The sequence below is a fragment of the Crotalus tigris genome, unplaced genomic scaffold (assembly GCF_016545835.1).
Source record: "Crotalus tigris isolate CLP2741 ecotype Arizona unplaced genomic scaffold, ASM1654583v1 scf7180000018016.4438896, whole genome shotgun sequence".
NCBI classification, from domain to species: domain Eukaryota; kingdom Metazoa; phylum Chordata; class Lepidosauria; order Squamata; family Viperidae; genus Crotalus; species Crotalus tigris.
Window position 1 is genome coordinate 430172 of NW_024096778.1, and position 26517 is coordinate 456688.

The following is a 26517-nucleotide window of genomic DNA, read 5'->3' on the forward strand; positions in this document are numbered from 1 at the left end:
CAAATAATCAATCTACTTCAATCACGGTATTCATTTATGTAGATTCATAGCACGAAGCAACAATGTCAACTGATACTTATATTGTGCATATTCTGTTGCTTTAGTGCAGGGGTCCTCAAACTACGGCCCGCAGGCTGGATGCAACCAGCCTTGTCTTTTTATCCAGCCCACCGTGTGAACGTTGGTGGTGTAGTGCAGCGTAGGAATGTGGGAGAGAGAAAGAGCTAAAGCAGCATAGCGCAGGGCTTGCCTTGAGAGAGCCCTGCAGGAATTGCAAGGCTGCTGGGACCAGACAAAGGCCCCAGAATCAGCACTTCTGGCACACCTGGAAGAGAAAGGAGGAGGAGGGTGGAGACAGGGGAGGCTATAAAAGCAGACAGTTTTGGTGGGAGAGGGAGAGAGAAAAAAGATGCAGCCTTGGTAAGAGGAGTCAGCTGGAGTTGTACCAAAGAGAAAAGAGGGGAGGAGAGAGCAGAGGAGATAAAACAGGTCAGCCAGTAGCCGTGGCAGCCACAGAAGTTGCAGTGGAAAACAGGCAAGAAACGCAGCCCTGTTTAGTTTGCTTTCACCCAGGATGCTAGGCTCTGCACTGTTCACTGCCTCCTGTGAGCACACCAAGGCAGGTCCAACTTCTCGCTAGCTTTGCCTCGCCTGGCCCAGCCTCTCTGCCCTGTGAGGAAAGCGTGGCGCTACCTGCCAAAACCAGGCAGGCTGGGGACTGGGCGGCAGATGCTGACACACATTCTGCTTGCTGCGTCCCCTCCCTGGAGCCCATAGAGCCATGAAGTGGGCGAGGGCCAATTGCTGGTCACCTCCTGCTGATGGTGCCTTTTTTCATTCCTCATGGGTTGTGACACTTCCTGAGCTGTGTTTTTGTGCATGCACGCACACGGCCCATTTGCACACATAGCGGTGCCTGCCTCCCTTTCCAGGTTGCCAATCCAAAATGGTTGGAGACCTCTGCTCTAGGATTTGCTTCTCTCCATCATACATTGCATTACTTGAACTTTCTATATTTTTCATTTTTTTCACGGAGATTTCCTTAGAGCAGTGGTTCTCAACCTTTTTAATGCCGCAACCCCCAACCGGTTGTAAGTCGAGGACTACTCAACCAGTCGTAAGTCAACTGGTGCAGCACCATTTGCAGAATGGGACTTTTGGCGGGCTCAGCAGGGCAGAGACAGCCTGGACAATTCCTATTAGCTTTTGAAAGCCAATAGAATTAGACTCTATTCAAGAGAATCTATTCTATTGGCTTTCAAAAGCCAATAGAACAGTGGTTCTCAACCTTTCTAATGCCGCGACCCCATAATACAGTTCCCCATGTTGTGGTGACCCCCAACCACGTATACATCACCCGGTGCCAGGGGCATGGCCAAAGAAAAGGTGGAAAAAAATGGCTGACAGCCTTGTTTGGCGACCCCCGTGAAATGGTCGTTCGACCCCAAATGGGGTCCCGACCCACAGGTTGAGAACCACTGCAATAGAATAAAAGGGAGTAGCACAGCTAAGGAAAAGGGGGAAAAAATGGCGGACTGCATTGTTTGGCGACCCCCGTGAAATGGTCGTTTGACCCCAAATGGGGTCCCGACCCACAGGTTGAAAACCACTGCCTTAGAGGCTTCTTTGAGTTAAGCCCTATATATCTGGAAAGAACATACTCTTGTGGTAATACCTTTTCCAACTGTTGCAAATGTTCTATCTTGTATCAGGATAATAATAACCATTATAAATTTTGATCTGATGACACATTCACGATTGTATGTAATAGAGAACTGGAGGACTTCATGTTCTCCAATCAGTACATCCTTTTAAAAATTTGTACAATGGTGGGAATTATATTCTGGATAAGTTATTGTAGTATTATTATTTTTTTGGTATGTATAAGCATTCTTTGATAACCTAGCCAAGGTTGATCTCCTTGTTTGTAGCCATTTATAATAAAATAAAAATAATCTTTTACAGAGTCTAAAGAAACTATCATATTGCATAGAACAAACCTATGTTGTACAGTGTATCAACTCTACAAATGAGCATGGCTGCAGCCATTTTCCCTATTCATTTCCAGTTGCCTCATAGAATGGAGGGACGGGGGTTTGCCAGGTGCTTCGCTAGACTAAATAAACTTTTATCCTGTGGGAACTAAAGTTATTGGCTGCTCCCGAGACTTGCATAGCCTTAGGGGTGGGATTTTTAAACTTTGTATTGGGGAATTGTTACGTGTGTCTCCACACTTGGTTTCACTTTTGACGTGTCAATACTTTGTAACTAATAAACATGTTCTTTGAGGAATTTGCAAGCGTCAATGTTCTGCTTTATTTGTCTCTGTCTGTTGGAACCATGACACAGTACTTGTTTTGTTAAGCAGTATAGTTTTAATAAAGTGATTTGAGGGTTTGTGTTTATGTGCGCTTTTGGTGCATAACATCACTCATTTACAATATACAAAGCATCCACATCTTATTTTCTGAAGCTCTGCTTTCTACCCAAGACCACAGTTTAGGAGCATTTGTTATAGAAACTACTATTTGAATGGAATTCTTAAAATTATGGTGGAAAGTCCAAGTTTACTTAATTGCATGTCTAGAATTTAATATATAAAAATTAAGTTTTGGCCTCACTATTGGTTCTGATCCTAAGGAGAAAAAAATAGGCTGAAATCCTATACTTGCTGAGAATAAGTTTCTTTGACAAGATTTAATCAAGTAAAAATGCATGTTGCTGAATCGTCAGACCTGTAATTTGAAAGCATGACTAAAGAGAAAGAGTCAATTCCATTTTGCTGAGATATACTTTAAAGACAGATGGGTAAACACCAGCCTTAAGACAAAACTGGTAGGAATGGGTAGATAGTTTTTTCAAAAACTTAGCCATGAAGATGCTGATTGATAAAGAGTCACAAACATGTTTAATTAAAGAGTGCCTCTAGTAAAGATTTAACTGCAGAAAAGACGCAGGGAATGAAATACAGCTCTTGGTCTTTCCTGTTGGAGAAGAACAATGCAGCAAAATTAATAACTCAATAAAATTAGATTTCCTGGGAAAAAAAAGCTAGCATTTTGCTTGAAGAACTGCTAATGCACAGTGTAAAACCAGTTCAAACATGGGAAGCCACAGATGAGTAAAATAAAAGCTTCATTTTGGAGATCATCTGTAAAAATAGGAATAAGAATATATTGGATTATACTGCTTCATTGTGTAAGCATGACATTATATGCTTCCTGTCTCAAAGCTGAATTCATAATGAAAGCAAGCAGGTGTGAGATAAATGAATTAGTGTAGGGTCACCTTACTCCACAACCTGATTTCAGACAGCAAACTGTGAATTTGAAATGGATGAATTTAAAATAACATTTATCACATTGTTCCCTCCCACTATGCTTTAATGGATAAACTTTTGAGAACGAAGCAACAGCATTCAGCTTGCAAAATCACTATAGTAAATGAATATGGAAAATGAAAAATATGGAGTTAGATACTGAAAAAGAAAATATTGTTTTTAAGTATTTTTATACATCACTAAAGGTGACTTTTACAAGACAGGATATTATTTTATCCATTTGCAATAATTTGTCTCATTTGAAAAGAATGAACTCTTAGGTAGAAAGATGCAAAACATCTAAATAAGAGAAAATAAACTATTGTTACCTGGGATAACACATTCTAGATTTAAAATAGTCGCTTAATATCCTGTTCGTGTGAGCTAGCAATCTCTTAGCAAGAAAATTAAAGAACACCACAAGGGAATATTAAATGTCATCTCTGCATCTGCTGCCAGCAAATGTTTACCAGAGAGTCATACATTTTTCATGCTAAGTAACCTAAAACTTTTATAAGAATTCTTGACTGCTATTCCATCCAACATGAAAACTTATGTAAGATATATATTAATTAGCCTACCATTTGATATCAATGTCTAAACATTCATTTATTCATATTCCTTTTAATGAACTGAATTGTGCCCTTGTGCCAGAATAAAAACAGATATACAGTAACTTTTAAGCAAGAATGCTGTTGAATGAATCTATTCAGAAGTAAGGCTTACTGATATTTAGCAAACCTTTTTCCCAAACAAGCTTGTATAAAATTGCAAAAAAGGAAAGATGGAAGAAAGAGGTGAAATCTGAAGGTATTGGAAAAAAACAGCCCATTGTTTTTAAATTTAAAATTATCCTTTACAAATTTTATAATGAATGTATTCTACTATAGGTAAATTTTAAAATGAGAAGAAAAGACAGTGCTCTAGAACAATCTAACTAACATGAATTAATTTCCAATGGATACATTATTTTTAAAGACTGTTACTAAGAACACATCTATATTTACCTAAACAATATGCATTACAAATACTCATGGTCATTTCGATTGTTTTCAATGTTTTATTAAAAAAATAAATCTTTTGTCAACATGTTTATCAGCTTGCTGCATGAATGATCCTTTACCATAACATTAAGAGAGAAACATTGCTTTCTTCACATCTTGAAAAGGAATACAACTCCAGGCCATTCTCAGGAACAGAACCAAACAAATAAAAACTAGGATAGGCCACAACCTATTGAAAACAAAAGCAAAATCTAATTTCATATAAGTCCAAATATTGCAACAAATAATCTTGCACAAGAATGTGCATTTTGCTATTAAAATTTCCCTACAATGTGTTCAAGTAACACTAAAAAAAAAAAAATCAAAATAAGTAAATTACATTTGTTGTCAACCCCTTGTTTATTCTTGCTTCTCTTTTCTACTGCTACTCTGACTAATTTTAAACATAGACTGGAAAATGTAGAATAAATGTTTCTCTTTCTTTTCTAGGACCAAGAATTGATTTTACGTTAATTTGTTGGAACAAATAATCCCAATTCATTTGTTTTAATACTGACAGTGTCATGAGAACCCTATTATTGTGCATCTATTAAAAATAATTTACGGAGGAAAACATGGAAAGCTTTGCCACTAAGTTACTATCCTATTATTGTTACATTGAGGTCTACAGGATTTAAACAAGGTGAATTCAGAGCAGCAGACCAAAGCGATGTAATCTTCAGAATTTTTCTTTGGACAAAGCGATCTCTGATCCTGTAGAAAACATGACTATTGTGATGACAGCAACATAGTAATAGTAAAAATTGGGTGCAAATATTCTTTCTACACAGAATATTCTACTGTGAAGAGGCTGAAAAGGATTGTATGTTGCAATGGCAGTATTGCCTGTTTCATCTACAATATTTTTCATTACATCAAAGGTATCCTCCTTCCCAAAAAGAAGAATTTCTTTTTAACAAAGGCATTATTCGACAAACATATTTGCAAAAGTGTTTCAGTTCCCTCATTTGAGGACAATATCTTGTGAGTATTTTTAAAATGTAGTAAGACCTAGTTGCTTCCTTTTGGATTTTCAGAGGTTGGTATAAGAAAGCTATTGTCTTTTTACACAATTTAAAAATCAAATTACATCATGGAAATAATGCCAACAAGGTGACTTAGAATCCTTAGAGACTTCTAGTTTAAGTAAGAAGCAAGCAAGCAATGATGTCTAGCAATATTTTGGTTTTTCTGTGTGTTACAAAAAATAGTACTCATACATTAAAAAAATTTCGGATAGATAAAGCACATATGAATGCAACATTCAGAATTCTGACAGAAAATTTAAGGTGGGCAATTTGCTGCTACATTTACCAAAAATACAATTTTATAATGAAAGGATTGTGAAAATACATTTAAACAACATTCAGGAACCACATAAAGTAATGAAGGAGGATCTAAAGTACTACTCAAGCCAATCTTTGAGACTCTATTATAAATACTGCTCGAGTAAGACTTGCAATCAGAAAGCAGCATTTCCCAAGTATTTGTGAATTACTTTTCCCAGTATCTGAAGCATTTCTTGCTGAATCTTGTATTGCTTGCACTTGGATTTTTAAATGCAAACCACTCACCTTGGAAACACAATGCACTTAGCCACATTTTTTTTTGCACATTTCTGAAGCAGAACATCTTGTAATGGCAATTGTAAATTAAAATATGAATTTGATTATCTTTCTACATAAGCATTCCCCATGCAATATAGAAGTCTTACTGGGAAATATTGAATAATTTTACTTAACACAGAAAAAGTTAACCAAATTATCCTATAAATATTTTATTTTATTTGTTTTGTGTCTAGAATTTGCTATTAAGTTCTATAAACAGAAACACATAACAAAGGTTTCCTAAGTAGTGAAAAACATAATTACAAAGGTTGAAAAAAGTTGGCCTAATCAACATATATACAGATTATTCTACTTAATACACTGGGGGAATTGGATTTACACCCCTCAACAGTAAGTTTACTTACTGATAATACTAGAAGTCCTTTGTTTTGGTAGAGACAAGTAAATTTCAAGGTGTTTTTTTTCCCTTTTTTTTTTAAAAAAAATTGATGTATGGTTAACAAATGACAAAAGATTCAGCTGCTGATAAATTGTTCTGTTCTTTCCTGAAAATATTTATCTGTTAGATTAGTGTCTTTCTGCCCCTTCTTTTCTTTGTTTTGCTGTTCTTGTAGATTCAGGATTATGTTTTTTATTTCTTCTCGTTTTGTTTTCATTCTTGGACGTGGAAACCAGTCTGTTAGATTCATTGGCAGTTCAAAGCTTAGAATAGGAGTCTAGGAGAAACCAAACAGATAGGCTTACAATAGTGTCTACATGAAATTTCTACATAATAACATTGTACAAAGTACTACAACTTTAGGAGTTAAAAATCTTGTCAATGTTACATTTGAAACTTTTCCCAATCCTTCATGCACATTTTAAAAGTTTCAATGATGCGCTTTTCTGTGGATCCAGCTCTATCCATCATCAGCATTTCATAATAGTCTTACTCAACAGTCAAGACTGCTAAGAAATCTTCCCACAAATATTTTCACACTTTTCTCCCTTTCTGGGGATTACCTTCCTACCCTTCTAGGAACTCAATTCTAGAAAATAAACTTTTAAGTCATTCCACATCCCCAAACACAATTTGCCTTCTCCAGAAGCAATAGGCAAAGCATGAAACAAATAGAGAATTCATCTAAGAATGCATCTGTACAATTCTATTGTTTAAATAGTACAAATCAGTCGTAATAAATCAAAACTCTTTCACTGTCTGGACAGACATTACTGTATTTATTTTATTCACAGTTTATACTGTGCTAATTATGTGTGTGTGTGTGTGTTTGTGTAATTTTAACAATTACTTTATCATTTTTAAAACGATGTAAGATATAAATTATGTAAAATGAATGAAATATTGAAACTAAATTAAATAACTTAGAACAAAAATCATAATATAACATTTGAAGGACCAAAAGATTCACCTCAAAAAAGCTCTCCACATACTGTAAAACATAAACTCCACAATCGCTGAAATTGTTCTGTTGTGGCACTTTGGGATTTGAGCCTTTCATGACATCTCTGGAGAAACTTCGTCTGCTTCCTTTCCTTACTTCCCATTCCACTTCCAAATACCTGCAACACAAATATCAAGCACCAGAAGACCATTTGTATTGAGTATTGCAATATGGAAGATAGTTTAATATTATAAAGACTAAATTACTTACTCCCTTAGTGTTCTGACAACATTTGATCGAGAAGGGCCTCTTAGTGAATCCATGAGCAGAATGCAAGGCCTAAAAAAGATACAGTATGTTTTCACTTCTTTACTATACTCTCACATTAAATCATTTTGGTTACAGATATGAAGAACCTTTTTCTGTTCACATTATGAATAAAATATGGTATTCAATTTTGTTTTCATCCAAATATCAAGTCTACAAAAATTGAATGGTGAACTATAACTAGATTTAGTCTTTCAATCAATCGATCAATCAATCAGAATAGAGCTGGAAGGGATCTTGGAGGTCTTCTAGTCCAGCCCCCTGCTCAAGCAGGAGTCCCTATATCATTTCAGACAAGTGGCTGTCCAGTCTCTTCTTAAAAACCTCGAGTGATGAAGCACCCACAATGCCTGAAGGCAAGCTGTTCCACTGGTTAATTGTCCTCACTGTTAGGAGGTTTCTCTTAATTCCAGGTTACTTCTCTCCTTGATTAGCTTCCATCCGTTGTTGTTTCTTGTCTTGCCTTCTGGTGCTTTGGAAAACAAGTTGACCCCCTCCTCCTCCTCCTCGTGGCAGCCTCTCCAATACTGGAATACTGCTATCATATCACCCCTAGTCCTTTTTTTCTCTAGACTGACCATTCCCAAATCCTGCAACTGTTCTTCATATGTTTTAGTCTCCAGGCCTTTTATTATCTTGCTCTTCTTTGCATTTTTTTTCCAAAGTCTCAAAATCTTTTTATAATGTGGTGACCAAAACTGGATGCAGTATTCTGGATGTGGCCTTACTAAGGCTTTATAAAGAGGTACTAATACTTCACGTGATTTTGATTCTATGCCTCTGTTTATACAACCAAGGATTGTATTAGCTTTTTTGGCTGCTGCCGCACACTGTTGCCGCATGCTTAAGTGATCGTCCACTAGGATTCCAAGGTCCCTCCCACAGTTACTGTTTTTCAGCCAGATTTTGGCTAATCTGTATTTGTACCTTTGGTTTTTCCTGCTCAGGTATAAAACCTTGCTTTTCTCCACATTAAATATAATTTTGTTGAACAGGACCCATTGTTCAAGTCTGTCAAGATCTTTTTGGATTCTGAGCTTATCTTCTGGGATGTTGGCTATTCCTGCCAGTTTAGTGTTATCTGCAAATTTGATGAAATCCCCTTCTACTCCCTCATCTAAGTCATTTATGAAGATATTGAAGAGTACTGGGCCTAAGACAGAACCTTGTGATACCCCAATGCTTACTTCCCTCCATGTAGATGTAGTACCATTTAGGACTGTTCATTGAGTATGGTTTGTCAGCCAGTTACAAATCCATCTGTTGGTGATGCTGTCTATCCCACATTTTTCTAGCTTACCAAGAAGTAGGTTGTGGTCTACTTTGTCAAATGCCTTGCTGAAGTCTAAATATACTATGTCCACAGCATTTTGCTGGTCTACTAATTTAGTCACTTTATCAAAGAAGGGTTTGGCATGATCGGTTTTTAACAAACCCATGCTGGCTACTAGTTATATCTTTATTTGTTTCTAGGTGTTTCTTTGATTAAATACAATACTAAGTAGGAACCTTTGTTATAAAAACAGGTCTAAACAGAACAAAAATGGGTACACTTAACGCTGCTCTGAAATACTGGTAGTCCTCGAGTTACAAGTGTAATGGAGCCTGCCCATTCCCCTTGTGACTCGAAAACTTGTGGGATGGAATCTCATACCTCAACTGAGATCACTCCCTTGCTCATTAAGATACACGCGGCTCGTTAAGTGCACATGAGGTATCTCAGGGTGGGCCTAGTGATGGAGGGCCTAGTGATGGACCAGGACCCCAAGGCCTCCCCGACCCACTAAGATTCCTCATGTTTCCCCCTCTCTTCCTGCTGCACTGGACTCAACTTGAAAAGATCTGTCTTTTCTCTGCTGTGGTTCCTGCTGCCGCCCAGATGAGGCTGGGGAACGCCTCCAGAGGCTGGATCTGGCCACCAGAGGCCTTTTCCAGACCGGTGCTGCCTGGATCTGAGGCCGGGGACGCTTCTGTGGCCCTCCGGAGGCCCATTTCTGAGCAGAAGCAGCCTGGAAAAGAAGCCTTCCCTGCCCTCAGATCCGGGCAGCAATGGCCTGGAAAAGTTTCACCTTCCAGAGGGCTGCAGAAGCATCCCCCGGCTTCGGTTCTGTTCTCTGTTGCAGAGAACAGAGGCCTAAAGTACCACGAGATCATGAGAGATCAGTAGCATAAGATCTCGTGACACTGATCTCACATGATCCTGCATTACTTTAGACCTCTATTCTCTGTGAACACACCGAAGGCCTGGAGCAGCCAAGAAACTGAAGGATCTCTATCTTCGCAGGGTGAGTATTGAAGGCATGGTACCTAGGGAGATGCAGGCCGGGGGTGGGAAGGGAGGTAATAACCAGGGTGAATGTTGCCCTACCACTGTGGCCACTTGTAAGGGTGAACGACCGCCATGGTATGGCAACATTTGTAATTTCGGGACTTGCTCATAAGCACTAGGAGGTGCTCATCATATAACTTTTAATGAGGGTTAAGTGAATGCTTGTAACTCGGGGATTACCTGTACTACACATTTTTGGAACCTGTGAGATTTTAAAAACAAGTTTTTTTATTTGTTCAGTGATATTTGGACTGATGACTAAATTAGATAAACCTACATTTAACATCCTTCCCTATAGGTTGAGCAAGAGACTCTGTTACAGCTTATGACTATTTATTGAGCTCTTCACAAAGGAAAAAAATAGTTCAATATTATGAGTCAGTCTCTTAACCTGCATTCTATACAATATTTGAAAATTAATGCTTAGAATAGTACTACAGACAGGGCTATGTATGTTTCAAACAATTCTTGTGGAATTTTTGCAAGACTGAAAAAATTAACTACATGATTGCTTAAATGAGTTGCTTGATTAAAATATGTCTAATACCATTCTTTAAGTACTAACATTTTTATTCAGACTTACAGGGAAATCTGTAAACAAGATATAGCTATTTTACTAAGTAGCAGAGAGATGCTACTTAAAACACAAATTCTGAGGCACTTCTTTAAGCCATTTTAAAAAATATGCACAGCTGTGATATGAAATAATATAGACAAATGAATCAATTGTTTTTCCACATTATTCCAGGAGGACAGATGCAATTTTAACTTGCAAATTATAATACCTAAAGGATTTCACTAAATGGAATTTGGAAAAAAGGCTTCAGAAATATACTCTGTTCTACACCCAGTTATTTTTGATCTATTCAAAACTTTTAACAGCAATGTTCTTCTTTTCTCAGTCAGGGAACTACCTGGATATAAGGATGCAGTTCTAATGATAATTAAAACTTCCTATTACAAAAAAAAAAAAAAAAATAAGAAACTGATGACAACATAAAAAACATTAAAGTGACAGCCAGTTTGATGTAGTAGTTAAGGCATCAGACTGGAAAACAGGAGACTATGAGTTCTAGTCCCCATTTAGACACAAGGCCAGCGGCTGACCTTAGGCAAATGGTTTTCTCAGTTCAGGGAAACAAGCAACAGCAAACCTCTTCTGAAAAACCTTGCCAAGGAAACTGCATGGACTTGTCCAGGCGGTCTTTGAGAATCAAACACAATTGAATGGAAAACAGAAAAGCAACACAAATAGCTTTGAGGTAAAATGTTGGGATACTTAAAACAATTTTCCCCTTTTCAAAGAAAAGCTGGCATCTGATCTAATAAATAATAATAGTAATAGTAATAACAGAGTTGGAAGGGACCTTGGAGGTCTTCTAGTCCAACCCCCTGCAGGATATACCATTTCAGACAAATGGTTGTCCAGTCTCTTCTTAAAAACTTCCAGTGTTGGAGCATTCACAACTTCTGGAGGCAGGTTGTTCCACTGATTAATTGTTCTGACTGTCAGGAATGGATCAGCCATTCTTAGATCTCAGCCAGAGAGCAAAATACTGAACAACCACTTCTCAGAATCAACTTGGGCCAAGGTCTAGCTTAAAGACAATAGTCTTACGACAAACAGAATTCATGTCTTATCAAATAATAATTATCAATTATGTCTGTTTTTCTGAATTTAGTTCCATTTGATGAATTTAAAATGGACACAGCTGATCAAAGTTGCCAGAGAATTAGATTATTATTCCTCAGAAGACTACAATTGGATCCAAGCTTCTCTACTGAAGCACAAGATTTAGTGAAGGTTTTCTGTCAAGGAAAACAGATGGAACAAATACTTGATTCAGTTTCCCCTTCAGACTAATATTCCAAAAGGATTTTGAAAGCTAACAATACAGGTAGTCCTCTACTTATAATAGTTCATTTAGTGACCGTTTGAAATTACAACGGCACTGAAAATAGTGTCTTATGACCATTTTTCACACTTACAATCAGTGCCGTTTCCCCATGATCACATGATCAAAATTCAGATGCTTGGCAACTGACACATATTTATGACGGTTGCAGTGTCCCTGGGGTCATGTGATCACCTTTGTAACCTTCTGACAAGCAAAGTCAATGGGGAAACCAGATTCACTTAACAACTGTGATACTAACTTGACAACTGTAGTGATTCACTTAATTGTGGCAAGAAAGATCGTAAAATGGGGCAAAACTCACTCAACAAATGTCTCACTTAGCAACATAAATTTTTTGGGTGTAAGTCAAGAACTACCTGTAACATAAAAGTAAATTAAAAAGAATTTTAAAATGACAAACAGTTTGGGAGCAAAACTTGTAATGATTTTCAAGATGGCATTTCATCTTTACAGCTTACCTGACGATGTATACAAGTTATAAATATCTTACTTTAAAACTTACTGTTTGCATATGGTCGGCTTTAGATGCCATTGTCCTAATTCTGAATTACAGTTATCATCAGCAAGACCATCATCATCGCTACTATTGTCCTAGAAAAAAAAACTATTTTAATATAATGTCTGAAATCAGAGTTATGAGAAAAATAGGGATCTGCTACATGATCTGAAGTACATAGGCAGAAATTCAGCTTCCCCAAACTTTATCAATAGTAGCAATTACATGTTTTACTATTCTACCCTCCAAATATGCTTTTGCGATTGAAAAGGTTCTGGGTAATCAGGAATGGATATCTGTATGTAAAAGTACTGTAATCTTCATGTACTTCTGAGATGTTATTTATAACAAATTTCTGAATTTATATTTCATTCATGTCCTTTGCATCTGCTCTGGGAGATGAACCTCAAATCGCTAATATAAATAAAGTAGATTCTGCAAGCCTGGTATCTGCTTACTCTCCATTTCTCAAAAAGCTATATTGGAGCATTATTAAATAGTATAAATGTAACCCAAAATATTTGTCATCTTCTAACTTGTCTTAATACTGTTAATAACTGAGCTTCCGGTGGGAGGCGACGGCGATGGCGGCTAGCTTTTAGCCGTCCAGCTGGGGAAGTGTCAGAGCCGCGGAGCGCAGCGCGCATCAGCTGGCCCGCGGCTCGGAAATCCCTTCCCGGGCAAAGGGAAGGGATAGAGAACGCAAGAGTAGAGGTAGAACCCCTGAACCCCCTCTGGATTTATTTCTAGAGGGGGTGAAAGGAGTGTTCCCTCGGAGCTCTTGCTGATCTCCGCCTCCCAGCTGTTTTTGCTTCCTTGGAAGCAAAAGAAACCGCCGCTTCTATCTCCGTGTTTACAGCATTTTGGTGAGTAATTTTTAAACGGACGGAGCAGTTTAAAGGACTTTTTCTTATATTTTAGGTGTTTATTTTTTTATCTTTTGATTTTTACTATTTTTCCTCCTTTTCTTTGTTATACTAGTGAAAGGACTTAAGATGGCGTTTTGAAAGTGTCGGAGTTTTTTTTTCCTTTCTCTTTTGTTTTACTTTCCCTTTTTAAGGATTGTTTTTTGCTTTTGCTTTTGCTTTTGGCTTAGAATTTTTTTTTTGAATTGTTTGCTCTTTTATTACTTATTCTTGGGATTTATTCTGGACTTTTAATGATTATAGTTTGTCTCTTTTTAAAAATTCTTTTTTTCTTTTTTTCCTCCTCCCTTTTTGGCTGGAGGGGAAAGGGAAGTGATAATTGTGCTTTTTAAAAATGGCTTCAAAGAGGCAGCAGCCTTCCTCAGTACCCAAGGTTATTTCTTCTCCTATAACTTCCACTGCACAGCTACAACAACAATCTAAACATGCACCACCGGCTCAGCCACCACCCTCCCCTCCTCTACCTGGACTTTCAGTGCAAGAGGTTAGAGGCATAATGGGAGAGATTGTAGTTCAAATGAGAGAGGAAATGACTCAATTTGTTTCACAGATTAAATCAGAAATTAAATCTGATCTCAAAGAAGAGATAACGGGGATAAAGTCTAAATTGCAAGAAAATAATAATGAATTACGACAAGATATACTGGCAGCTGTTTCAGGTTTGGCTACTGTGGTGGTTAAGCTCGATGCAAGGCTTGAGGAAGTGGAAGACAAAGTTGACTCTTTAGATGACAAAATTCAAGACGTGGAAAGGAAGGTGGACTCCTCACAAGAAGATATTTTGATGTTTCAATACAGACAAATGGAGTATGCTCTGAGGATTAGAGGCCTCAAGGAAGATATGAATCAAGATTTGATGGAGGTGGTTCTTAGTGATCTGGCGCTGGCTTTGGATATGGATAAAGGAGAATTACAGAGAGAAGTAGAAAAAATTTATAGACTCAACTCCTGGATTGCTAAGCAGAAGAATTTGCCCAGAGATGTGGTGATTTACTTTACAAAGAAGTCCCTGCGGAATGAGATTATACAAGCTTTTTACAACAAAAGATTTCAGATTGCCGCCCAAGATGTCATCATTCTAAAGGAAATCCCATCTAAAATTTTAAGAAGTAGGAAAGACTTTGCTTTTTTAACCAATGAGCTTAAAGCTAGATCGATGCCATTCAGATGGGAAATTCCGATGGGTATCGTTTTGAGCCATGCTGGGACACGTTACAGATTGAACACAGTTGACAAAGCTAGAGATTTCTATACTTCGGTCCTGAGTGCAGGCTCAACTTCATCTGGTCGGAAATCTTTGAGTGCTAAGGAACCTGAGCAGCAATCTGAGGCACTAGATTTGGTTTCCGCAGGGATGATAGAAGTGGCAAAGCAACGCCAAACGGAGGCTAAAGAGCAGAGGATGACTCGTGCAGCTTATAAGCGTAAAGAGAAAGAGCAACGTAAAAAAGAGCCCAAAGAGAATTCTCCTGGAAGTGCATCACCGCCGGTGGGAGGAGCAAGACCCAAGAGTTATGCAACACACGCAGCTCTGTCAGAGTTTGATGGTGTCTTCTCCAGGCTGCGTGCCAAGGGAGATGGCAAAGTTTTTGACCTGGAATGTTAATGGATTGAATTCTCCTCAGAAACGGAAAAAAATCTTTTATTATTTGAAACAACATACCAATGATGTTATTTGTTTACAGGAAACTCATATTCTACTTAAAGATCAGAAATATTTAGTTAATGCTCGTTTGGGATCTCATTTTATATCTCCTGCACCTGGGAAGAAAGGGGGAGTTGTTATATATGTCAAACAAAACCTGCCAGCTTGTCTGGTAGAATCAGATCCCCAGGGGAGATATGTGATGATTGAACTTGGTATTTATGGTAAGAAAGTACTTATAGTTGGACTTTATGCTCCAAATCAACAACAGGAACAATTTTATAAACAGTTACACCAAAAAATAACTTTGCTTGATTATAGATCGGTGGTATTAATGGGTGATTGGAATGGTGTCTTAGATACACAAAGGGATAAGAAAGGTTCCTCTCCTTTTCTTAAACAAGCAAGGCTACCTAAAGCCTTTTTTGATATGAAAGAAGACTGGGAATTAAGGGACTATTGGCGGGAACGTAATCAAGAGGAGAGAGACTTTACTTTTTTTTCTGACAGACACCAATCTTTTTCAAGAATTGACTTTTTCTTGATTACCACGGATTTGTATAATAAAGTAAAGAATGTAAAGATTTTTCCTAGATCACTGACGGATCATAGTCCAGTTTGGATGGAGTTGATTCAAGAGAAAGAGGAAAGAAGATCCTGGAGAGTTAATGAAAATTTGTTTAGACAAGAGAAGAATGTTCAAAAACTAAAGGAGTGTTTAAAGGACTATTTTGCTTTGAATATGTATAAGGGGACTTCAATGTCAATGGTATGGGATGCAGGTAAAGCATTTATGCGCGGTGTTTTGATAAAAATGAATAATTTTTATAAGCGAAATCAGACTCAGAAACGTAGAGAACTTGAAGATGAAATTAAACTAAAAGAAAGGGCTTTGATTCTAAATCCTTCTGATGAAAGTACTAAAGAATCTGTAAAGTTATTAAGGTCACAATTTAATATGTTGATAGCAGATCAAGCTGCAACCAATTTATTATTTATGAAACAAAATACATTTTGTAATGCTAATAAGCCGGGGAGATGGTTGGCTTATCAATTAAGAAAGAAACAGAGACTGAGAATAATAGAGAAAATAAATTATAAGGGTAAACTAGTTTCTCAGAAGGAATTAATTAAAAAATCTTTTTTGGATTATTATCAAAACCTATACAAATCTACTAATGTACAACTGTTAGATATAAATAAATATTTAGCTGAGGCAAGTTTTCCTAAACTGACTGAGGATCAGAAATATGAAATTAATGGTTTAATTACTAAGGAGGAAATCGCCTCAGCAATTCAACAATTGAAATTAGGGAAAGCACCGGGTACGGATGGGTTAACAGCTGTTTATTATAAAGCTTTAATGGAGGAGATGATTCAACCATTAAATGATCTTTTTAATGGTATCTTACAGGGTTTAGAGATTCCTCCTTCATGGCGTAGTGCTTTTATATCATTGATTCCAAAGGAGGATCAAGATCTTACTTTACCAAAAAATTATAGGCCTATATCTCTTTTAAACGTGGATTATAAGATATTTGTAAAAATTTTGGTAAATAGGCTTATGAGGGTGGTGCATCATCTTGTGCATAAAGATCAATCAGGGTTTATAACAGGAAGGTATATGAAAAACAATGTTAGACAAATTATTAACTTATTAGAATACTTAGATAAGAACAACCAAGTTCCTGCAGGGCTCATATTTTTAGATGCTGAAAAAGCATTTGACCAACTGAATTGGCATTTTATGCTAAGAGTAATGGAAGAAATGAATTTTGGTGAAAACATATTACAAGCCCTTAAGGTAATATATCAAAAACAAACAGCACAACTTATTGTTAATGGAGGTTTGTCGGAGGTTTTCACAATAGAGAAAGGTACTAGACAGGGGTGTCCTTTATCGCCATTGTTGTTTGTTTTAACATTGGAAATATTATTGATTAAAATTCGAGAGTCTCAGGAAATTAAAGGAATATATGTTAATAAAAAAGAATATAAGTTGAGAGCTTTTGCGGATGACTTGGTTGTTACTTTGTCGCAACCTGATTATTCTGTAGTAAACTTATTACAGTTGATTCACCATTATGGTTTGGTCTCGGGTTTTAAGATTAATGTAAATAAGACTAAAATTTTACCTAAAAATTTGTCGAGTCAGGAGAAGCAGATTTTGGTTAACTCGACGGGTTTTGAGATTGTTAATAAGGTAAAATATTTGGGGGTGATGCTGTCTGTTTCTAATGCAAAACTATTTAAAAATAATTATGAAAGGTTGTGGGTCGGGGTACAGAAAGACTTGAAGAATTGGGAAAAGCTGCAATTATCCCTAATGGGAAGAATTGCAGTGATAAAAATGAATATTCTACCCAAGTTTCTTTTTTTGTTTCAAATGTTACCAATTTTGAAAAATGAGATTAATTTAAATGAGTGGCAGAAGGGTCTCAATAAATTTATTTGGGCAGGGAAAAAACCAAGGGTTAAGTTCAAAATTATGCAAGACTTCCGTGAGAGGGGCGGACTCAAGGTACCAAATTTGAAATTATATTATGATGCGGTGGTTTTAACATTAATTAGTGACTGGGTAAATTTGACAAATTCTGAGATACTTTATCTAGAGGGATGGGATTTACTTTATGGGTGGCATGCCTATTTAATATTTAATAAAAAAATAGATTGGGCTTTTAAATCTCATATTTTAAGAATTTCTTTACTTAGGATTTGGAGAAAATATTATAAAAGTGATTTTAAAGTACCATTATGGGCTATACCTTGGCATGCGATAGAAGGAATAAAAAGAGGGGTTAAAATGGATATGGTGTCTTATAGACAGTTACTTAAATGGGATGGACAAAACTGGCAATTAAAATCACGGGAAGAATTAGCACAAGAAAATTTTACTTATTCTTGGTTCCAATATAGGCAACTACTAGATAGATGGAAGATGGATTGTAAGGTGGGTTTTCTTAGAGAAGATGAAAATCTTATTAAGCAACTGAAGGATCAAAGACAAACCCACATTAAGAGAATTTATGGGGTTTTAGTTGAATTGGACTCAGAAACGGAACTAATTAAAGATTGTATGATTAGATGGGCGCAGAACTTTGGTGAGCCAGTTTCATTGGACACCTGGGAAACTATTTGGGTGAGAAATGTCAAATTTACTCAAGCACAGAATCTAAGGGAGAATTTTTATAAAATGTTTTATAGATGGCACCTTGATCCACAAAAAATGTCTTACATGTACCCTGACGTGCAACCTAAATGTTGGAGATGTGGTTATAAGGAGGCTTCCTATTATCATATTTGGTGGTCATGTAGAGAGATAAAAGCATTTTGGATCAAAATATGGTGGAATATCCAGAGAATTTTTAGAAGGAGGGTAAAATTTACTCCGCAATTATTTTTGTTAGGTATTGTTACAGATTGTGATACAAAGGAGGTTGTATTGATGTTAAACTTGATCACAGCCGCGAGGCTGTTAATTGGACAATATTGGAAGAAGGAATCTTTGCCTACATTGCAGGAATGGTTTTTTAAAGTAGCTTATCTGGCAGAAATGGCAAAGATTTCGGCTTTCTTAAAGCAACAAACGCAAGAGAAGTTTTTTGCTATCTGGGACAAATGGATAAAATTTATACAATTTAGATTGGGTATACAAAAATATTATATAGCTTTTTCATAAGTTTTATTTTTATATATATTATAGATATCTTTTTTATATATATAAATATAAAGTTTTTAATTTAATTTTTATTTTTATTTTTTTTTTTTTTTATTATTATTTCTTAAGCCTATATTCTGCTCTGGGAAGCTCAGGGGGGGGGAAGGGAGGGTTTTTGGGAGGGGTGTGGGGTGGGGGGTTTTTTTTTATATGTATTGTTTAATTTTTTTTTCTTTTGTATATGTTGTTTTTTGTTCTGTATTGTTCTTGTTTTTTTTTGTAAAATTTATAAAACTTTTAATAAAAAAAAAAAAAAAAAAATACTGTTAATAACTGTGACAATAACAGCTATCAAAAATTGATCAGCCTTTAATTTCCATAATGAATTTCTTACCACGTAAATAATTATGTCATTAGTAGAAACAGCTATTTTAAAAATGTTTTTGCTTTTTGATGTTAAAAAAAATAAGACAGAAGTTCATTTAAGGTACTCAAACACTCTGCTGAAATGCCATCTCCCAATACACATAGGATTCTACCAAGCAATTTAAAGAAGTCTTTGGGGACATTCTCAGTTTACACACTGAAAACTAAGCCTGAAATCAGGGCTTATCCAAATGCATATTTCTTCATATACATGATTAAACTCTAATTTAAAAATTATATCATAGCACAGTCTTAACTTTACAATTCTGTAAAATCTTAAAGAGACCTCAGTTTCCAACAGTCTTTCACTCTTTTTCAGCAGTTAGAAAGCATGTATGCAAACTCCACAGCCATTTCATATTTTCTCCTCAGAGTGGCAAAAAGCATCTGAATTAGCCCTCTTCTCTTTGGATCATAAAAGTATCAATTATTTCTTTTAATTATTTGGACTTGGAGGGTACCCAATTCCAAAACAATTCTGGGTGGCTTACATCTATCGTTTGGAGCTACACATAAATATGATTATAAAATAATTCTTGCAGCAGCCCAAAAAATGATTTCTTCCTTACAGAAGAATGAGTTTTTCTAATTAAAACACCGGCTATAAGTCAACATTGCTCATTTATTTCATCAGTCAGCTCATTTGTTGTAGAAATTAACATGATCAATATAATACAGAACAGCAGGGACATGGATTGTCTTGAAACAATCCAACTCTGAAATTGATGGTTTGAGAAGGATGGGAATCAAGTGTGAAACCAAATTTGCTGTTTTTATCCAAGCATGAAACAAAATGTGGGTGCTTTGAATAGCATTATATGGAATGTCCCAATGGCTACTTCATGGCTTATGATTGAGCTGTCCCTTTTTCAGTCAGTTTCCAGTCTAGCCAGGAAAATAGTAGGTCCTAGTTAACTGCTATTAGCTTAGATTGGTTCAGATGATGCTGGAGAAAAATTACTGGGAGGAAAGATGATGATTGCAGCTATATGTCTGGCAAAAACTAAACCAAACAAACCTTTGTTTTAGGGGAAATAGTATTCATTTGAGAAGTATTTTATGGTGGTTTGGGATAGTTTTTTGAGCTTTGGGTATGAGTACATTGGCATGCTTGTTTGTTCTCTTGTAAAGATTAAACAAATAAAAGGCTGCTGCTGTTGTTTGACAGCATGAATAACATTATTTATGCAATCAAAAAAGCAGTGGCATACTTTTATTTGATTCTTTTGTTGCTACCAGCTACATCTATGTACTAACAAAAGCATCAGCATAGGAAAAAAAGTTGCTTTATTGAATAAATAATCTGAAAAAAGTCAAAAAGAAAACTTGATCAAGATGTGTTTTCCCATTGTTTCTTTTATTTTTTTATTTGTTTAAAATCAAGCCTTTCACCAAATCTGTAATTTGAATAGTTGACTAATATTCAGTATGGACTACCACCCACTACTCTTGTGAACATAGAGTAAAGACAATTAGGAGCAGCTAGCTGCACATCCTCCTGTTTACCAAGGTTACAACTCCCAAAATATTTTGAATTCTGGAAAATGGAAAACAAAGGCTAATACAGATTTTTTTCTCCCATTGGAATACTGTGAACTCAAAATATTCTCTCAAAACATTATGCCTCAAGCTGAAATCAAAAACCTGGCTGGCTGAGGAATTCTGGGAGTTGAAGTCCAGAAGTTTGAAGGCCCCTGGTATACATCCTTAAAACATAACCTAATATTAAAAGCCTGTGCGTAATGAAGAGCATAAGATAAGACCATACAGAAAAGCAACCAGGGTACATATACAAAGAATGTATTTAAGCCTTTTTTTTTTTTTGCAAACTGAGAAAAACTGATGATCTGGATGACACAATTTCCAGTCTACAGATGCAATGATAGGCGGAGCCTGCCTTCTGCTTACATTTGTATAAGATGGTAGCTGGATTTTATTTTACTGAATATAATTTTTCTTTAAAGGATCTGGTGTTTCAAACTACAAGGACTTGAAATTTTTATTATCTAACTAGCTATTACTGGATTTCATTAGAAAAAAGTACATAATTTAAAAAATTAAAAGAGTCAAACTATTATGACTTTCTATCCATGATATTGCAGCACTTTTTGACTTAAATTCTGAGCTTCCAAACTACACCCTTTGATATTTAAAACAATTAATATTGAAACAAAATTTGACTTCTTAACCATTTTAAATTAAAAGGGTCAAAGCAAACAGTGGTATAATACATTCTGATTAGCAGACTTTGATACTGCAGAATGAAACTTTGTACAATTACTGAAACATTTTTTCGAAAGCAAACCAAACTGTGAGAAAGGCAACTGAGAGAATGAATTCAAATTCCTTACAACTAAATTCCTTTTCCAAATATTTAAGCATACACTATAGATTACAGCTAAATCCAAGAAGACTTTGGGCTGTTACTGCCACTATCTGTACGTTATTATAATGATTCTTGCAGATAAAATTGAGCAGCTGAAATATCTATTAACACATAACACTGCAGTAAGGCATCATTACATAACTATTAGGAAGAAAAAATGTAACTTCAAATACTTAAAAACGATGGTAAATTTTGCAGTAATTCTCTGGTTGCCAATATGATTGACAAACTGTAAATGGTGAACACAGTTTAGCCATCTGCTTTCTGGCTGCGCTTGGGAAATACATGCAAAAATCACTGCTATATTTCCTGAAAAGATACTAAAACTAAGGGTTCTGAGATTCTTGTTGTCTTTGTGCAGATTAATGCACACGGATTCTCACTTTTTGTGATCAGAAAAATGGGTAAAGCTTGCCTTCTAGTGGATAGTACTGGGAATATGATTATGAAAGTGCCATCCAAAGCAGAGGTTAGAAAATACTGTAATATTTTTAATGAACATACAGCAGAGATCTATTAAAAAATTCTAAGCATGCTTGCATGCGCACGTGCGTGCACACACACCTTACATTTCCACCAATGAACTGTATAAAAGAAAATACAACACAATATCAATTGTTATCTTACTATTTTATTTCAAAAGAGTGATCAAATCACTTGCCTGCTAATTTAGAGCTTGTTTTACTATGGTTTATTGAGTAACTCACTACAAATAGTCCTTGACTTACTTATTACCACAACTGGGACTGATATTTCAGTCACTAAGTGATGGGGATGTCAAGTAAGTTGTGCCCAATTTTATGACTTTTTTTGCTATGGTCATTAAATGAATCAATTAGTCAATAAACGAATCCGGCTTCCCCACTGACTTTACTTGTTGGGACTCCCCTAGGAAGGTTGCAAATGGGACACTGCAACCAACATAAACATATTGTCAACGCTGCTAATATTGGATATTATTGCTTTGACAAGATATGCAGAACTGTCTGGTATTTTTAGAGTTAATTTAGATGGTTGGGGGAGGAGGGAGGAGAAAAATAAGTACTGTGGGGAATGGAAGTGAATCTTTGCCCTCCAGGTTGATTGGAAAATGTGAATGATGACTGCAAAAAGGGGAGGAGGAATAGCCTGGAATGTTATGTTCAAAGGAAGGGAAATTCAGATCTTGGCATCCATCCATGGTGTGCCAACACTCTGTTACACTGTAATAAAGTCTTTCTAGGATAAACAATGCCTGTAAGTTCTTTGAAGTGTTTCATTAGTCAGAACTATGACACATATGCCTGTTACCAAATGCCCAAATTTTGAATGACCACGTGGAAGCTGCAATGGTTTTAAGTGCAAGGTGTCTTTGTAAGTCACTTCTTCCAGCACCATCATAACTTTAAACCAGGGGTGTCAAACTGCCGGCCTGTGGGCCAGTTGCATCATACGGAGGCCACGTCCACCCCAATTCCAGCAATGCAAAAAAAGTTGCGATATGTCGCGACGTGACTTGGCAAGTTTGACACCCGTGCTTTGAACAATCATTAAACAAACGGTCCTAAACTGAGGACCACCTGTATACTCTCTCCCTCCTTCTCCCTCCTATTATTATATGGGTGTCTTTGTCAGACCAAAGGTTAAATCCTAGGCTTTTTTCTCCTGCCTTTTCAAAGCAATGGATTCTTAATAATTTTTCCCATCTTTGTACACTGACCTCTGTTCTGTATTTACACAACTGTTCCATGTAAATTTAGTTCCTGCCTTCAATCCATGAAATTTCCCAATGACAAACTAAGGCATAAAAAAATATTTACGGCTATCTAATATGGCTATATACACACGAGAGCTCCAAACCAAGCAAATCATGTTACAGCCTAGCAACATATTTGAACCCAGCTACTTATTAGAAGCTTGTTTAATGTCTCTCAAATTCGCAAATTGAAATAATCTCAATTTTACCTATGCCACAACAAACGGTATTTAAAACATAATCATTTTAACAAGTTGTTCAAAGAATGATTACTATACTCATTCTACTTGTTTTCACTGTTTTTAAAACATTGTTGGAAAAGCTTACTCTGTATACAAAAATAACAGTTACCTAACCATGTTGTTTTAGATGTTTTACCTGGTTATCTTGATCTTCTGAAAAATCTATGAGCTCATCTTCATTTAGTTTATTGCTGTCAGCAGAATTTTCGGTACAGTTTAGCCTGATTTTCTGTAAACCATCTGTATTCACCATGAAGATTAACAAAATGATATAAAGAAAAGAATATAAAGAAACATTATCATAACTTTATGAAAAAGGTTAAATCTCCAAAGGAATATTGTTTATTTCTTAGCATAAATCATTCTTCTTAAAAAGGATTTAGTTTGGCTTGACAAATTAAAACTTCCTCATTAAACATTACCATCAGCCACCTTACCCATGATTTGAGAACTTGGGAGTCTTCCTATTTATGGCACTTAATGCCCATATAAGTGGCTAGCAGGCTGCTGTTTCAATTATCAAAATAAAAGCACTCCTATAAATTCCATCCTTAATGTTCTATATTTCAAGAAAACAATTCTAAAAAAAGGGATATCACTATCATTACTAACTATATTAAATAGTTCAATATGTGAAAGATCACAGCAGTAGCTTGTCTTCTGATTATTCATTGTGAGAAAATTTTCCACGTTTTTTCCATATGAACAAGTATACTTCTTATTGACATATGGAATTCAGGCACCAAGGCAGGAATGGTTTGACTCTGATCATCTCTAATGTGAAAACTGGAAAACATACTTGGCCTACACAAGTCCTACTTGTATCTACAAATCTCCATGTCACACTTGACATACCCAAGTCCCAAAGAAGATATATCAAGGTCATGATCATATATTGATCAAGACTAAGTAGCTTTTACTTTTCCTCCACATGTTGCCATATATTTTATTATAAATTGTAGTGAAACTGACTTACAAATTAAGGTTCCATACAAGTTTGGCAGTAAGCCAGTTGGTCAGGATTTTAGGCCCTCTCTCTTCCTGATACATTAAGGGAACTGATTGTCCATCTAAATAACTCTTTAAAAAACTCTATAAGCATATAGTCAACTGCAGGGATGTGAGGCTGTTTTGTGAACTTTATCAATGTATACAATTCTGGACAGAATCTGGACAGAAGTCATGCATGATGCAATGAATTCCTGGCTCTTAGAAAGCAGATCTATTCCCTTATGGTCAAGGTAACAGAACTGCAGAAGGAGGGAAAAATGGAGAGATTGGTGACAAAAGTCACTGGGGGTGACAGTACTATCCCACCCCATATAATATCTCAATAATGATAAAGAACATAGATATTAAGACAGGAAGATGACACTCCAAGGAAGCCTGAACCAACCCGGAACATTGATGCAAGTAGACCTAAAAAAAAAAGCAGTTACATTTACTGCAAAAAAGAAAAAAGAAAAAAGGAGATTGCTTAAAGAAAGTCACGCCAGCTGGATGGTAGTATACACTTTTAATAAATAAATAGATCAAAGCAAAAGTCAAAATGGGCAATTCTTTTCACAACCACTGTAACTTATTCAAAACTGACTGACCAACCACACTCAATGTGTGGTCCTCAATGGAACTGCAACTACATGGAGGGAAATATGCAGTGGGTACCTCAAGGTTCTATTTTAGGCCCAGTACTCTTCAACATCTTCATCAATGATTTGGATGAAGGGATAGTTGGGGAACTCATCAAATTTGTAGATGACAGCAAGCTGGCAGGAATAGCCAACACTCCAGAAGATAGGCTTAAGATACAGAAAGATCTTGACAGACTTGAACATTGGGTGCTATCTAACAAAATGAAATTCAATGGTGAAAAAAGTAAGGTTCTACATTTAGGCAAGAAAAACCAAATGCACAGGTATAGTATAGGTGGTACCTCGCTCAATAGTAGTAGTAACCGTGAGAGGGATCTCGGAGTGCTAGTGGACAATCACTTAAATATGAGCCAACAGTGTGCTGCACTGCCAAAAAAGCCAACATAGTTCTAGTCTATCCATTAACAGAGGGATAGAATTAAGATCACGTGAAGTATTAATACCACTTTATAACGCCTTGCTAAGGCCACACTTGGAATATTGCATCAGGTTTCGGTCACTATAATGTAAAAAAGGTGTTGAGATTCTAGAAAGAGTGCAGAGAAGAGCAACAAAGATGATCAGGGCAATGGAGGCTAAAACATATAAAGGACGGCTGCTGAAATTGGGTATGTCTAGTTCAGGGGTTCTCAACCTTGGCAACTTTAAGACTTGTGGACTTCAACTCCCAGAATTCCTCAGCCAGCAAAGCTGGCTGAGGAATTCTGGGAGTTGAAATCCACAAGTCTTAAAGTTACCAAGGTTGAACCCTGGTCTAGTTTAATGAAAAGAAGGACTAGGAGTGACATGACAGCAGTGTTCCAATATCTCAGGGTTGCCACAAAGAAGAGGGAGTCAAGCTATTCTCCAAAGCACCTGAAGGCAGGACAAGAAGCAACGGATGAAAACTAATCAAGAAGAGAAGCAACCTAGAACCAAGGAGAAATTTCCTGATGGTTAGAACAATTAATCATTGGAACAACTTGCCTCCAGAAGTTGTGAATCCTCCAACACTGAAAGTTTTTAAGAAGAGACTGGACAACTATTTCTCTGAAATGGTGTAGGGTTTCCTGCCTGAGCAGGGAGTTGGACTAGGAGACCTCCAAGGTCCATTTCAACAATGTTATTGCATTGTATTGTAAAACTATTAACAGAAACTGAGGTAAAATGCAGACCTCAGATTAAGATTAGGTTCTAGGACAGTGGTGGCGAACCTATGGCATGGGTGCCAAAGGCGGCACTCAGGGCCCTCTCTGTGGGCACATGCGCTGTCGCCCCAGTCCTAGGCCTTCAGCTGGGTTTTATAAAACCTTTTCGCTTTAGGCCTCCGCTGCCATGTGAAAAAAAAAAAAAAAAAAAGTTCAGTCAATTTCAACTTCTCATGGGAAAAAAAAAGATCTTGCAAAGTTGGAATTGATTGGTTGAACTTTTTAGTCCCACCTAGTCTGCCGTGACCATCGCAGTCACGCCCACCTAGTGGGCCAT

General features: G+C 36.5%; 1 protein-coding gene across 3 annotated transcripts in view; it reads right to left on the bottom strand.

The window, feature by feature from the left end:
* Positions 1 to 4363: 4363 nt before the first annotated feature.
* SENP6 (SUMO specific peptidase 6) overlaps positions 4364 to 26517 on the bottom strand; it is a 98709-nt gene continuing 76555 nt past the window's right edge. For 2 of the 3 annotated variants that reach the window (XM_039346622.1, XM_039346623.1), the window contains 5 exons: positions 23538 to 23641; positions 12390 to 12478; positions 7583 to 7651; positions 7340 to 7490; positions 4364 to 6646 (listed from right to left, as the gene is read on the bottom strand). In XM_039346622.1, the coding sequence (XP_039202556.1) occupies positions 6446 to 6646; positions 7340 to 7490; positions 7583 to 7651; positions 12390 to 12478; positions 23538 to 23641 (614 nt within the window). In that variant the 3' untranslated portion in view covers positions 4364 to 6445. The remainder of the gene's footprint in view (positions 6647 to 7339; positions 7491 to 7582; positions 7652 to 12389; positions 12479 to 23537; positions 23642 to 26517) is intronic. The other variant, XR_005557079.1, reaches the window with a different exon arrangement.